This window comes from Aptenodytes forsteri, unplaced genomic scaffold, assembly GCF_000699145.1.
Source record: "Aptenodytes forsteri isolate BGI_AS27 unplaced genomic scaffold, ASM69914v1 Scaffold185, whole genome shotgun sequence".
NCBI classification, from domain to species: Eukaryota; Metazoa; Chordata; class Aves; order Sphenisciformes; family Spheniscidae; genus Aptenodytes; species Aptenodytes forsteri.
The window spans coordinates 2,269,860-2,284,098 of record NW_008796214.1 but is presented as its reverse complement, the minus strand read 5'-3'; the positions used below and the strand labels follow the sequence as shown (position 1 = coordinate 2,284,098).

The window sequence follows — 14,239 nt, the reverse complement described above, 5'->3', positions numbered from 1 at the left end:
CGCAGCAGGGTGAGGCTGTTCCCGAGGCAGCTGTTCGTGTTCCTGCCCCGCGGGGCTGAACGCTGTTTGTTAGACGAAAGGCCTGTGTAGCCTGGTGGCTCCGCTGCAGTGCCAGCCAGCGTAAGAGCAGTACGAGCTAGAGGGGTGCGCCTGTCCCGGCCGCTGGTGACCCACGGGCCCTCAGAGCCACGAGTGGTTTCTTTGCAGTTAGCAACCTCGCGTGGATGTCTTCTCTGTGAGCTTGTCCAGTCTGGCTTTGACCTTGTGTTACATTTTCGGCGTATGCAGCATCTTGTGGCAGCTCCTGGGGGTTCCTCGGTTTTACCGATTCTGCCCCTTTAAAGTTCTCATTAGGCGGGAAAAAAAAAGTAAAAGTAGTTGTTTTGGGTTGGTTGGTTTGTCATCTGCTCATTTCCTGCAGGTATCCGGGTACAAGAGAGTTTTTAAAGAGACCGCAGTCATTCTGAGAGGAACTGGTAGCATTTCACTCATTTGGAGCTGCTTGGAGGATGGTACAAAGCTACCTTTGAGAGAAGACATAGCAGGTAGAGAGATGGCATCACTGAGCAGAAGGACAAAATAGGCAACTCTGAACAAGAAGTTCAAATAGGAGACTGTTGTATGGGATAATTAGCAAAATTACTCAAACCAAAGTTAAGATGGTTAAAACAAGAAGCGGGATGATCTGACAGAAGCATCTTGGAAAGCTTAATTGCTAAGCCAGGGCTTAGCCTCAAAGGATGTCTCTGTCCATGTGACAAGACTAGTATTACTACAGTGCTGTAGCCTTTTAGTGGTGGTGTGTGCTCATGTAAGCGGCATTTTGGAAATGTGTTTTACTGGCTTAGAGAGGTAGGTTGCACCTGGATAACGCTATCAGTATAGCACGAGGAGTGCAAATGTCCCTTTTTTTCTAGGTAGAGTCAAAGAACCTGAAACAGGGATTTTAGTAGTTTATGTTAAAGGTCAGTGGAGATTTGTAAGCTGTGGCGATATTAGTAGACCCATGTGTCTGCAATGGCGTAGTGGGGAAAGGTGAAGCGCTTAAGGAAACTGAAAAACTGGAACAGTTACTAAATAGTTCAACTTTTTCAGCATTAAAAAGCCCGTTTTGAAACGTAACATTTGTGCCGCGTGTTCCTGTCCTTATTATCGTAGGAAAGAATATCTTTCGGCTTTGAGACTGATTTCAATGTGTCCTTTGTATTTTCAGTGAGGAAATGAATCGAGGGTTGATACTAAAGTTTGAAAATCTGGTCCAGTTACGTGGTGCTTGCCGGCAGCTGCGAACTGTCTCCTACAGAAAAGTTTACAGAGGACAATGGAAGCCTGTGCAGTCATCTGCACATCCCGTGTGGTCCGTTCTTCTGTATCCGCAGTTCTGGCAAAAAGACAAATTAATTAGTATTGCCTTATCGCAATGCAGACATCTAGCTACAAAGGAGGTAATTAACAAAATCCAATAATCTATGGTTTTATGTGACATTTCAAAGTGCAAGAGCTCAGTTTGAGCATTTTAGTTACAAAATTTTATTAATGAATATAGAGAAGTTATTATAAATTTATAAGACAAAATGTACTTAATGTATGACTGTATTGTGACTCCCTCTCAAATATTGACTTAAAGTGCTTATACCAGCAGCATCATGAATCTTGCAGAGGCAGGAGGAAACTATTACAAAAATGAAAATTATTTTGTTGATTTTTTTTCCCTTGTTTTGAAAAATTAAAAATGAAAAAAGATTAGGTGTAGTATGCTATACACTTTAAATATTCAGTATGATGTGTTAAGTCATTCATTTGTTATAATTCATTGGTATTGTAGTAAAAAAGATGTGTTTACATCATATGGCTTGAGACCACTGTCTTTTTAATATTGTTTTTATTATTTCTTAGTCTAAGCCAGCTATGTGTTCCTATATACGTGTCTAATTCCATGTAGGAGACAAAAAAGAAGAAAAAGAAGATAGCACTGACAAAAGGTGAAGTGGCAGTAAGGCAGAAGATGACTATTGAGGAACTTGCACGAGCTATGGGTAAAGACATAGGTGAGAGCCTGCTCTGTTGTTTGAGATTGAATGATACACAACAGTTAAAATCTATCATGCCGCTTTCATGAGTGGTAAAGGCAAAGATGTCTACGATGGCATTAGGTAGTGGTTGCTAATCCCTCGCTTAGCAAGGTAGATTGTACCCATACCAGAGAAAATGTTGGTAGACACAACGGCAGACTAAAGAGAAAAAAAGTTGGGCCATCCAAGTTACCAGGCAAGATGCTTTAATGTGAAGAAGCCAGGACTTTCCTCTGTCTCCAGCAGAAAGGCTTCAGATCCATGTGGGCTGCTCTTTATGACTGTGTTTCCTAAGTGCTAAATTATTCTGGAAGGAAAAACGTTGCACGCTGGTTTCTTGAAGCTGGACCCGTGTGAGGGAAGAATTCACGGCTAAAGAGAGAAGGCACAAAAGAGCTTCACCCTGCAGTCCAACACTGGGAGCAGGAATCTTGGATTCAGGAGCAATATGTATTCCATTAAAACAGTCGTCTGATTAACTGGGAGCGGGCAGGACTTGTCTGGAAACATTCCCCTCTTTAGGTGACTGCCCTAACAACTGGGTTACAGAAGCAGGCTTGTTCTTTTAACCCCATGAACCACTCCTGGTTGTATAGTGGCTCAGCTTGACCAGTTTTCAGTGATGTTTTAGGGGGGTTATTAGCATGTTTTGACTATTGACATTTGAAATAATTCCATACCTGTATGATACCAATCTCCAGTCTCTTTTTATCCAGCTGGGTACTTTTTCTGGCAAATTTCCCTCTCAGCAATGAGGAGAGAAGCAGAAAAGTCTGTCATGTCTTGCTGTGCATTTCTGAGATAGATTTGTAATGGTACTTACATCAGCATGTAACAATTTTTGACTACTGCAATATGTTCTGTATTTCTACTACCAAAGAAAGTGGCATATGAACAGATTTATCAAGTTTCCTTCCTCCTTGAGCCACTTCTTTGCTATTTGGTTTAGATGAGTTTCAGTTGTTTTCTTCTTAGGGGTTAATGGAAAAGTAAGCGATGAAAATCTGAGTGAAAAAGAAGATTGTAGCATCTAATGAAGCAGTCGTTTTCAGTAAATCTTTCTGAATCAAGTTGTTCTCTGTAAGTCTGTAGCATAACAGGAAGTTTTAGATAAGTCTAACTAAAGGAAAAATGCTTTGTGAATGAAACTTATTAGCGTGATATAAACTACTAATGAAAAAGACTTAAACTGTATGAAGTGTTTTTTTTTTTGTCCCACATGTTTTTGTGGATGTAATTGTTAAATGTCTTTATCTTTTCTACAGATCATATTTATGAAGCGCTGCTATACACAGACATTGACCTTGATTCACTCGAACCAGATTCCATCTTATATGAGGACCACATCAAGCTAATTGTTAAAAAATCAGGAATGAAGTATAAATCAGCAAAACTGAAAGAGGAAAAAGAAAGAGAAAACACAGATGCTGTGAAAAGGTAAGTTGTGAACTGTTCTTTTTGGCTCTTTTTATCCTATTTGTTTCTGTAAGTATTTTTCATATACTGTATTTTCTTTGTTCTGATGGTATGTTGATAATACCTGATGATATAGTCACAATCTGATAATATTTAAAAGGTAAAGTTTACTATTTTGATTTCTTCGGCCATAAAACTGATACTCGGATTTGATTTCTTTTAGGTGAGCTTTTTCTATGCCGTTTTCTGAAGAAAAGCCAATTCTTCTTTGATACACTGATTTGCTGTATTAATTGATGCAGCAGTAAGACTGAGTACTAAGAGGGCTAACTGTGGTGTAGCTAGGATTTGTGATCACAGTGGGGAGAAGCTAGGCTCAGCTGTCCATCGCTGAGTTGTGGTGAATGGCTCTTCGTTAGCCATAGTGGGCATTAATGTCGCTCAGTGAACTTTTTTGCTATTTACAAAACGCATTTTTGTTTTAATTGTAGGCCTCCTGCAGACCCAGCGGTACTAACCCCGCGGCCCCCGGTTGTTACTATATTGGGCCACGTTGATCATGGGAAAACAACCTTACTTGACAGTCTACGAAAAACTCAAGTGGCATCAATGGAAGCAGGAGGCATTACACAACACATTGGTGCTTTTCTTGGTATGATTCAAGTGTACGTGCATGTGTGTAAAATGGTTTACTCTCTGTCTTGTATAACGGGCTGACTTGCTGCCGGTTCATTGGGGAAAAATGTTGCAACATAAACAGTTTATATGTAAGCAGTGAAAAAGGAAATCATAACTTGTGATAACTGTCATAAATATGTGGATGGAACTTTGAAGTGGATTGTCTGTGCAGTTGAAATTATACTTAGACTCTTAGATTATGAAAGATCCCAGGACACTTTTTCTTTCCTGAGGAATTAAAAGCACCTTTGACCTCATGCCAACAGTTGTCTGTCTGTCTAAAATATGTCATTATTATTAAAAAAGTTCTCAAAGGAGTGATGCTTGATTTACAGTAGGTCAAATAAAGCTACGTGAAATGCTGATTTTAACATGTACCGTATACATTTGTTCACAGTGCATTTGCCCTCTGGGGAAAAGATAACTTTTCTTGATACTCCTGGACATGCAGCTTTTTCAGCCATGCGAGCAAGAGGTACCCATGTTACTGACATCGTCATACTGGTTGTAGCAGCAGAAGATGGAGTGATGCAACAAACCATAGAATCCATTCAGCATGCTAAAAATGCAGGAGGTATGGTGTTTAACTTGTTAATATTACATTTTGAAATGAGTGGCAAGCCCAGTACCAAAGTTAATATACAAGACATATGTTACTATGGAGCTCAAATAATGAGCGCTTTTCAAACGTTTATTCACCTCTCAAAAGAAACTCCTTGAATTGGAATCCACGGAACTTGGGAAGTAACTGTCGTAGTCCCGTTCTGTCTCCCCTGGGAAGGTGTTTGAAAATATATTGAATGTTAGAGTAATACATAAAGATATTAAAATACTAATTTTTTTGCAGGACTTGCAGGTTTGCGGGAAAAGCACGCATGGGGTGTGTGTGTGGTATTCACCTCTCAAAAGAAACTCCTTGAATTGGAATCCACGGAACTTGGGAAGTAACTGTCGTAGTCCCGTTCTGTCTCCCCTGGGAAGGTGTTTGAAAATATATTGAATGTTAGAGTAATACATAAAGATATTAAAATACTAATTTTTTTGCAGGACTTGCAGGTTTGTGGGAAAAGCACGCATGGGGTGTGTGTGTGTGGGGTTTATTGTTGGGTTTTTTTCCCTTCCCTACTAGGATAACTCCTCCAGCTTACTCATGGTAGCTCAGATCTCAGTGGCTGCTCAGGGAATAGGCACCAAGTGAGATGGTTTGTTCTAAGTGGTCATAACCTGCTCTAACCTCTTACTGCAATTGTGCTAGTAGCAGCAAGTTTTGGTTAGGTTGATAATGAGTTAGTTTGTTCTCTTTTTAGTTCCTCTTATCCTCGCCATTAATAAATGTGACAAACCTGAAGCTGATCCTGAAAGAGTAAAGAAGGAATTGCTGGCTCACGATGTGGTCTGTGAAGAGTTTGGAGGTGATGTTCAAGCTGTAAATATTTCTGCACTCAAGGTAAAGTTTTGGTGGAAAAAATGATGGTGTTCGTGGGTGTCTAATATGTGCATACAGCTGCATTTTTATTTGGCAGCTGGAAAATAAGTGTTTATCTTCCTGGCATTTGACACCTTATTATGAGCTAAGTGCTGCTGGCTCTCACCAGAATTATTTGAAACATACTCCTATCATATTTTGAGGCTCAGACCTTCAGTAAGCAATAATATCTCATTTTTCTTCTGGAAACTTAGTGGATATTTTTCAGGTTCATCCTGATTTGCTCATTGTATGAAATGAGTGCAAAATCAAGGTTGGTGATAATGCTATGCATGAAGGGAGAAATTCAAACAAGGGTAAATAAGTATTTTCGTAACACATGCCTAATCACAGGAACATAGTTTTGTAGTGGTCTCACAAGATTTACCATCTTATCCTTGCAAACAACTGGTAGCTAAAAACTGAACTAAAATCTGAACTTTAGTACTTACTTTCAGTTTTGTGGTGGCCAAAGCAGCTTTGTCCAAACTGATGCAGCAGTATCTTAGGCTTATTGCTATCTTTCTAAATGCATTCCAAGTAATTTTCTAAAGTTTCAGGGAAGTTCAAGACCTTCTGAAGTCATGCTTTTACACTTAAAAATAGGCATACGTAAAAATGGCTTCTCCATTCACCTCTGTAGCACACGTTGTTGCCCTAATTCCTGTGGAGCTGGATCTGCTAACTGACAGCTAGCTCGTTGTATCTGTTCTCAAGAATAAAATGTAATTGGAACAAAGGGGAAAAAAAAGAAAACAGACCAACAGTTTTGTCTCTGATGTCCTGGGGTCTTGACTGTGTGGTAGATGTCATCAAGTTTCAATTTGGCTGTTTAGGTGTGTGTTTGAGTTTTTTTGGGGGGGCTTGGGGGGTGGGGATGGATGGTTTTTTTTTTGTTTTTTAATTTGCATTCCTAATATACTTGTAGCAGAATATTGCAAGGTCTTTTTCTGCATTTGTCAGCTGGATGCTATGAACAGAGAAGCAAGGAAACTGTCCTTCCTAATATGTCGTGCCTCCTGGACTGGCAGTACAGCGGTCTTAATAGTTTGTTACTTCTGTGCCATCTTGCCTTGAAGGCAAAGGGAGCTGTGCTGTTGGACTGCATTGCATTGTTAGAGGTTCTGAATTAAATGGGGGAATTTGGCACTAAGGTTTCAACTTCTGATCTTACTTTAATTGGGCACTTGGCACTCCCTTTATTCTTTATATTTTTTGTGCGTATGGTTTTAAACAGGGTGAAAACCTCATGGTTTTAGCAGAAGCAACTGTTGCTTTAGCAGAGATGTTAGAACTGAAGGCGGATTCCACAGGCCTGGTAGAGGGGACCGTGATCGAGTCTCGCAAAGACAAAGGGAAAGGGTAAGTAATCTGCTGCCTTTACAACTTCAATGAAGCAATTTGTAACAATGCAGAGATACTGTTCGGGTGGTTTGTACCTCTATGTTTATGTTTAACATTGAACTTTTTGTTGATGTTGTTAGATAAAACTGTAACAGTTTCTTTGCAGTGTTAGTAACAAAAGCATTGAAATGTTATTCTACAGCATGAGAGCCAGAAAAAGAAGTGATGAAGTGATGGGGCAAAATTCATCGTATGATTGAAATTAAATCCTGTAAGCACAGGAAATAGTTTAAAATGCTAGAACAGATGTGTTTTTTAAAATGTCACTACAAAGTAGGAATGATGAAGCTAATGGTCATAATACATACGCAATTTTTGGCGAATTGCGTGTAACGTGACATTTTACTCTTTTAAATATCTTAGTGCTTTTGCAGGTTCTCTGTAAACAAGGTGTGTTCTGCCCTCTTTAAAAATTAACTGAATTCTAGAAAGTTGTTGGGGCTTGGTTTTTTTTTTTTTGGTGGGGGGTCACTTAATGTGTAAAATCACTCTGCTGATTTCACAAATGCCAAATTTTGTATTGATCTGCAGAAATGAATAGTACAGTACAGGTTTTGGGCTTTTTGCAAGTCACTTTAAAATTTAATTAGCGCTCTAATAAAACATGTCACGGAATATTCTGCCTGCGATCGATCACAAGTACGTTCTGTTTTGTGTTTGTTTACCTATGCTGAGCGTGAAAATGGGGAGAAGAGTTACTTAAATTTTATCTGTTATTTTTCTCCTCTGCTCTTCACTAGTCCAGTTACCACAGCCGTCATCCAAAGAGGAACTCTGAGAAAAGGCTGTGTTCTGGTTGCAGGGAAGACCTGGGCAAAGGTGCGTTTCATGTTTGATGAGAATGGCAAAGCTGTAGATGCAGCCTCTCCAGGCATCCCAGTGGAAATCATGGGCTGGAAGGAAGTCCCTTCGGCAGGAGATGAAATCCTTGAAGTAGAATCTGAGGTACAGAAAGAACTCTTTAATGGAAAACTTACACTGCAGTAAGGTGGATGGGAAGGAGTTGAGTAAAAAACAAGTGATAGCTTTCATTCTAAATAACCTGGATAACGTGATGAAAGACAAAGGGTCATAACATGGGTATTAAGAGACCTGAGCTAGGTGTTCTGTAAGAGGAATGAGGATTTGCATATTGACTCTTTATTTTCCACTGCCCCCACCTCTCCCCTGCCGGACTGTCCTCTCCTCATCTCCATGCATCCAGGTTAACCTGCTTTACAATCACATGAAGAAAGCAGGCTGCCTCTGGAATTAAAGATGAGTCACCTTTGGTTCATGCGTCTGCTTCTGATGGTCATCCTGCCGTCCTCCATGCTTTGTTTGCAATGACTGCAGTCCTGAATGGCTTCTGCTGGGGTAATCTGGGATGTGTTCTAACATGTTCCCTTTCTAAAGGCACAGAAGACTTATCTTTTATATGATCATGCTATCACCCTGCCTGGAGAACAATCTGGTACTTAATGGTATCAGCGTTTTAATTTTAGAATGAGAGAACTAGTTTCTGACAAAAGAATATGCATAAAATGTAGCTTGAAATAGGTGTTGTGACAGCTGGACAAATACCACATGAAAGAATGAACAATAATTCTCTTCTTCAGTGCAGAGACCATAAAAATAGGCCTTGAGTCATGTTGTTGTAGCCCAGGGAGGAAGCTAGTGTGCTCATTCTCTGCCATCCTTGCAGCAAAATCTATTGTTAGATGTGAAAGAAAATGAGTGAGAGATGCAAAAGGATGAAACTGCATTAATGTGGAGTTTTCTGATGCGGTGCTTTGAAAGGTAATGTTTCTGTCTCTTTCTGCCCAGCAAAGGGCGCATGAAGTTGTGGCTTGGAGAACCTATGTTGAACAACAGGAGAGGATGAAAAGGGATGTGGAAGTTATTGAAGCAAAGCAAAAGGAGCACAGGATGGATTATGAGAAGAAACAACAGAAGCTAGCCCATCTGACCTGGAGACAGAGGAAGGCGGTGCTGTACAAGGCCAATAAGCATCTTATGTTTTCAAAGCCTAAAGAGAGAACAGAGATGGACAAAAATGTGCTATCGGTAATTGTTAAAGGTGCTGTCCTATTCTGTTTACTGCTCCATTGTTCTTGTGCTTCTCAAATGCTCAGTCTGAAGCATAGCTCTAAACTATCAACAAAATTTCTTCTACCAGAAGTTTGATCAGTTTAAAAGTGAAGAGATTATCGAACTTCTCTCAGTAAGGGGAGGGGCATCGGAAAACATCCAGTGGTCAGAAGGATGCACTTCCCGCAGGGCCAGAGCAACAGGAAAATTTAAGCCCAACCCTAAATTATATATTAAAAAAAAAAAATACCAGCTATATGAGCAGCAGTACTGCATCAGCAAAATGGAGGACAAGAACAATTACGTGTTAGTTAAAGTGGGACAGGAGGAACTTGGTCTGACCTCACGTTTAGTGATATGTAAGCAGTGATGGTAGTAACTGAAAAACTATGCAAACTTGACCTGAAAATGACAGCAGACATGGAGCCTCTGGTCCTATTGTATTTATTCAGTTCATTTTCTGGAACTAATAGACTTGTTAGATGTGTTTTAACATACAAATAAAAATATAGTAAGAATGATAGATGTCAAAAGACTTTATGTTGCATAGTGTGGAGTTGTCATTCCCTTAGTTCTACCTCAGTGTTTCTTTGATGTATACAAAGTCAGCAGTACTACCATTTTTACACGCAGGTGATGTGGATGGATCTATTGAAGCTATTCTGAACATTCTGGACAGCTATGATGCTGACAGTGAATGCAAATTGGATATCATTCATTTTGGAATGGGAGATATCAGTGAAACTGATATAAATCTTGCTGAAGCATTTAATGGTGAGTGTGTATTTAAAAATCAATTTACGATTAGTACAAACTCTTCATTGAAATGGGTAAGTCTCATTCTGGTTTTGTTTTCTCGTTAGTAATTAGCAGCATCAATAAGGCAGACTTATATGTATCTCAAAAACATTTCCTTTAACATCAAACAGTAGTGCAGGTGGGGAAGGCTAGAAATCTCATGGAGATGGAAGGACTCTTGACAAGCTGTTGCCAGTAGTTGAATTGTTAAGGTTGAACTCTGACTCTTCACTCGGGTTGCTTTATGATGCTCAAACAGGGCAAAGCTAGAAAAGTAGCTTACAAAAGAATTCCCTTTTGCTCAGGGAGGTAATTGGAAAGACTGTGTCAGTAGTTGTTCCTGTTCGTACACCGTAATTCTCACCTGCTGTAGAGGGTGTGGGGTCATTGGACCTGCCATAGTCCACAGTTGGATGAGAATGATTTAGAGTTCACTTCCAGCTTAATTTGGAAAACCGAGCTGGTTTTTCCAGCCCAAAAATGGGAGGTCCTTGTCCCTTTACGTAAGCTCTGGTGAGCTGTGCGTAAGCTTTAGTTTCTGCTTGGATACCTCCAGTTCTGTCATCAGGGAACTTTCTATGAGGGCTTTTTTGAGCCATTTGTTTTGATACAAGGTTAGTAGCAGTCGATGTGCAGTAGTGGGAGAAGTACATGGTCCCTCCTTAACAGGGAAGTAGTGGTAAAATAGTGTTTCTTGTTTTGCTGACCGCTAATTCTAACCTGTGCTGGAAGTTCAACATTACAGAATAGACACAGCAGATGCTTTCACTTACTGTTTAAGGAGTGATCTCTTGCAGTCATCACTTGCCGATTGTTTTATTTATCAGGTGTTATATTTGGATTCAGTGTGAAAGCAAATGAAAGTATTAAACAGCTGGCTGCTAAAAAGGGAATAAAAATTAAACTTCATAATATCATCTACAAACTTATTGAAGACTTGAAAGATGAGCTAAATAGCAGACTACCCCCGTCTGTGGTGGAGAATACAATAGGTGAGTTTTCATTGACTGTTAAATTTTTGCTTCGCAATGTGGCCAAAAGTTTATTCTCCAATGAAGTGTCCCTATTGTATCAAATATTTTTTATTCCTCTGTAGCTGCTTTTGTGTTTTGTTATAAAGCTCGGTAAGTGGAATAGTGTAGCTTGCTTCTACTTACTGCCAGTTTGTTATTCTCATGTACTTAATACAACTTTACTTTTTTGTTTTAGGGGAAGCTTCTGTTCTAGACATCTTCTCTGTAACGGTAGGAAAAAACAAAATTCCAGTAGCTGGATGCAGAGTACAGAAGGGGCTGCTAGACAAAAAAATGAAATTTAAGTTAATCCGTAAAGGGGATGTTATTTGGAGAGGTAAGTGTAATTGCCACAAAACATGTATTTGCATTCCGTATTAGACACAGCTAGTTCCCTGTGAAGTTAGTGCAAAATGCACGCATCTGCTCGTAGGGCAGTCCCATATGCTATTGAGCCCCTATGCTATTGAGGATGGAGTTGCTCCAACTAGAGAAAAGCTGCAAAATGTCACTGTACTGTTATCCAGACCTTCTTCTAACCACCAACTCTGGTAGGAAAGCAGTAGCATCACAGGACTTGCCTGCTGAAAAGGACTGATGTCTGACTGTCACTAGCTGCAAGTGCTCACAATCCCTACGTTTTCTTGCTTTCATTTTTGTAGCTACAAGGTGAAACATTAATTCTGTAAGAAGGGCAAACCAAAACCCTTCTATGCTCTGATGTTGGTGGGCTCTTTCTTTGAGGCACTTTCTCTTTGTAGGATCATTATCATCACTGAAGCATCATAAAGATGACGTCCAGGTAATAAAAACGGGTATGGATTGTGGATTGAGTTTGGACAAATACATAGAATTCAATATTGGAGATGAAATTACCTGTTACGAAGAAAAAGAAGTCCAACAGACAACTTCCTGGGATCCAGGATTTTAAAATACATTTGAATACATTAACACTAAAGGACATGTATTATTCCTGGCTGGCCTTCAACTCTTAACATTAAATGAACTTTCAGAGCTGCACGTGAGCTTCTTCATGTCTGATGTTTATATAACAATGTTCTGCTTTTAAATCTTGTCAAGCAACCAGCTTACCTCATTGGAACATGGGATAAACTACAACAATTAATTGCAAGCACTTCAAGTGTCTAAAACCATCACGGTATAAACACTTCCGATGACTGACTATTGGTTCTAAAATAGCTGAGCCATCTTTTTTTCTCCTCCTCAGTGCTGCTATACAATTTTTCAGTACGTGGTCTGCATTTTGTTAGCAGGACTCTACTACCCTTTTCTCTAGCATTGACCCGCTTGTAGACACGACTTTGGACCTCTTGATCTCCTGTTTTTCTGGATTCGAACTACTGTAGTGTCTACTCCTCTCATCTTTAAAGAGACCACTTCTAAGGTTAGCTAGTGTTGGGTTTTTTTTCTGCCATTGCTACCCATTATCTCCTTTGAAGGAGGCTTAACTAACCAAAGCCACTCTTTAAAAGAAGTTGCTGCTTCAGTTCCAGAGTCAAAGTATTTCATCTTAGTTGGCAGTCAGCATCCAGAGTTTCACAGATTTTTCTCACTTATCCGCAGACAGGAAATACAGTGCGACAGGAAGCAGAAATAAATCCTTAAACCGTACAGAACTTCAGATTTTTATTGTCTAGTACATTTACTTGTCTTCTGGTTTATTGAAGCAGTATGTCAGACAGCACTTGCCACAATAGTGTCTGTCGAAGTGACTAGCCATGAAGACTCCAGCTCCACACTCTTCAGAGGGGCACTCCCGGCGCAGACGACTGATCTTGCCATTCTCATCCACCTGGGAAGGGCAAAGAAGCAACATCTCATATATACTCGGCACCTTTTGGCACCAATGACAATTTTGGCAAAGTAGTTTTCGTGATAGTGACTACATCAAACTTCCTAAAGCAAAGTTCAGAAGTACCCAATTGCAACAGTCAGTTTCTCTTCTATTTAACAGGTGGGATATTTGTAAATAGAAGGACTTTAAATACACCAGGCTACGTGCAGACTAGTTACAGGCTTTACGTTCTTCCTGGTGAGAGCTAAGTTTTCATCAAGTTTCTCCTAGAGTTAGTTCTACATACCTTGTAGTACTTCAGCACTGCAAGCTTAACCTTCTTTCTCTTATGCTTGTTCTTCTTGGGAGTAGTGTAAGACTTCTTCTTTCTTTTCTTGGCACCACCACGAAGTCTCAGCACAAGGTGAAGAGTTGATTCCTGTTTGTAAAGCATGTGAAATAGACTCAAAAGGCTTTCTCAAGACAAGAGTAGCATTTAAGCAGGCTTTTCTTTTATCTACAGAAAGTAGATCTCAAGCACCAGGCAATTAGGAAAGCTCTGAAAGGATTATTCACTATTAAGTCTGCAAATGAACAGGCTCCAGAGAACAGTGGGCTGCTGCATCCCAAACCCTGGAAGGTTCAATTACTGTAAAATCTGTTGTGACTATATTCCTCAGTTCTAACTGCAACTGCAGAATAGTTTCATGATGTAACTAAGTTGACCCGACAGCTATTTGCTGCTCCTCCTCTCTAGTGGCACTCACTGGCCTCGCTGTCAGGTTAACCTGGCAGAATTGAGCAGGATTTTCCAAGTTAGCCCCCTAAAGCAGCTCACCACAGAGTGCCAAGTGCCAGGGCTGACAGAAGGGAAGCGCTGGAATTGGAAGCTGTTAGAAATGTTTTCTTCTGACCTGAAACTACAGACTGGGCTGCAGCAACTGTCAGGTCTACTCCTAGCATCAGTACTACCCAATCCTCAATCAATTGGTTTGGTTGAATCTATGTGAAGCGTTTCTTAGGCTCAACAGCAAAGGTCAGTCTGCTCCAATAGTGCCAGCTAGTTGGTACTACAACGCTCTGTTCGGCCTTTCCTACTCACTTTTTGAATATTGTAGTCAGACAGCGTGCGCCCATCTTCTAGCTGCTTACCAGCAAAAATCAGTCGCTGCTGATCAGGAGGAATGCCTAATGGTGACATAAATGGAGATTAAACGAGGAATGTGAACTATGACATTCTATAATAAAATAATACATCGCTGCAGACAATCACATCTGCATAAGATATGCATCAATCCAACAGAGAAGAGCATACTAACTGCATCTTGAACTTACCTTCCTTATCCTGGATTTTAGCTTTTACATTTTCTATGGTATCAGAAGGCTCAACCTGTTACGAAACAAAACAACGGAGTCAAAACGCATTTTGCCTTTTAATTTGCCCAGAAAAGCACAAGAACCATGAGGAGCTTTAGGCACACCACCTATACTGTCACGGCCATTTCGGCCTCCCCCGGGGCAGACAGCT

The 14,239-nt window shown here is 40.2% G+C and overlaps 2 protein-coding genes across 3 annotated transcripts; one reads left to right on the top strand and one right to left on the bottom strand.

The window, feature by feature from the left end:
• Positions 1-421: 421 nt before the first annotated feature.
• Positions 422-11,936, top strand: MTIF2 (mitochondrial translational initiation factor 2). 2 transcript variants are annotated; one of them, XM_009288457.2, is made up of 14 exons: positions 422-545; positions 1,214-1,445; positions 1,943-2,048; positions 3,338-3,509; positions 3,980-4,140; positions 4,564-4,740; positions 5,474-5,613; positions 6,869-6,993; positions 7,776-7,980; positions 8,842-9,094; positions 9,739-9,879; positions 10,731-10,895; positions 11,113-11,253; positions 11,678-11,936. In XM_009288457.2, the coding sequence occupies exons 2-14, from the start codon at positions 1,221-1,223 to the stop codon at positions 11,845-11,847; spliced, it is 2,181 nt and encodes a 726-aa protein (XP_009286732.1). In that variant the 5' UTR covers positions 422-545; positions 1,214-1,220; the 3' UTR covers positions 11,848-11,936. The 2 variants fall into 2 exon arrangements, with proteins under 2 accessions (XP_009286732.1, XP_009286734.1); XM_009288459.2 differs by lacking the exon at positions 422-545 and having other exon boundaries at positions 1,375-1,445; positions 1,897-2,048; positions 11,678-11,876.
• A 598-nt stretch (positions 11,937-12,534) lies between these two features.
• On the bottom strand, positions 12,535-14,213 carry RPS27A (ribosomal protein S27a). Its single transcript, XM_009288483.1, has 5 exons — positions 14,202-14,213; positions 14,047-14,101; positions 13,814-13,899; positions 13,019-13,150; positions 12,535-12,729 (listed from the first exon to the last, which is right to left on the bottom strand). Exons 1-5 carry the CDS (start codon positions 14,211-14,213, stop codon positions 12,580-12,582), a joined length of 435 nt encoding a protein of 144 aa, XP_009286758.1. The 3' UTR covers positions 12,535-12,579.
• Between the last annotated feature and the right edge of the window lie 26 nt (positions 14,214-14,239).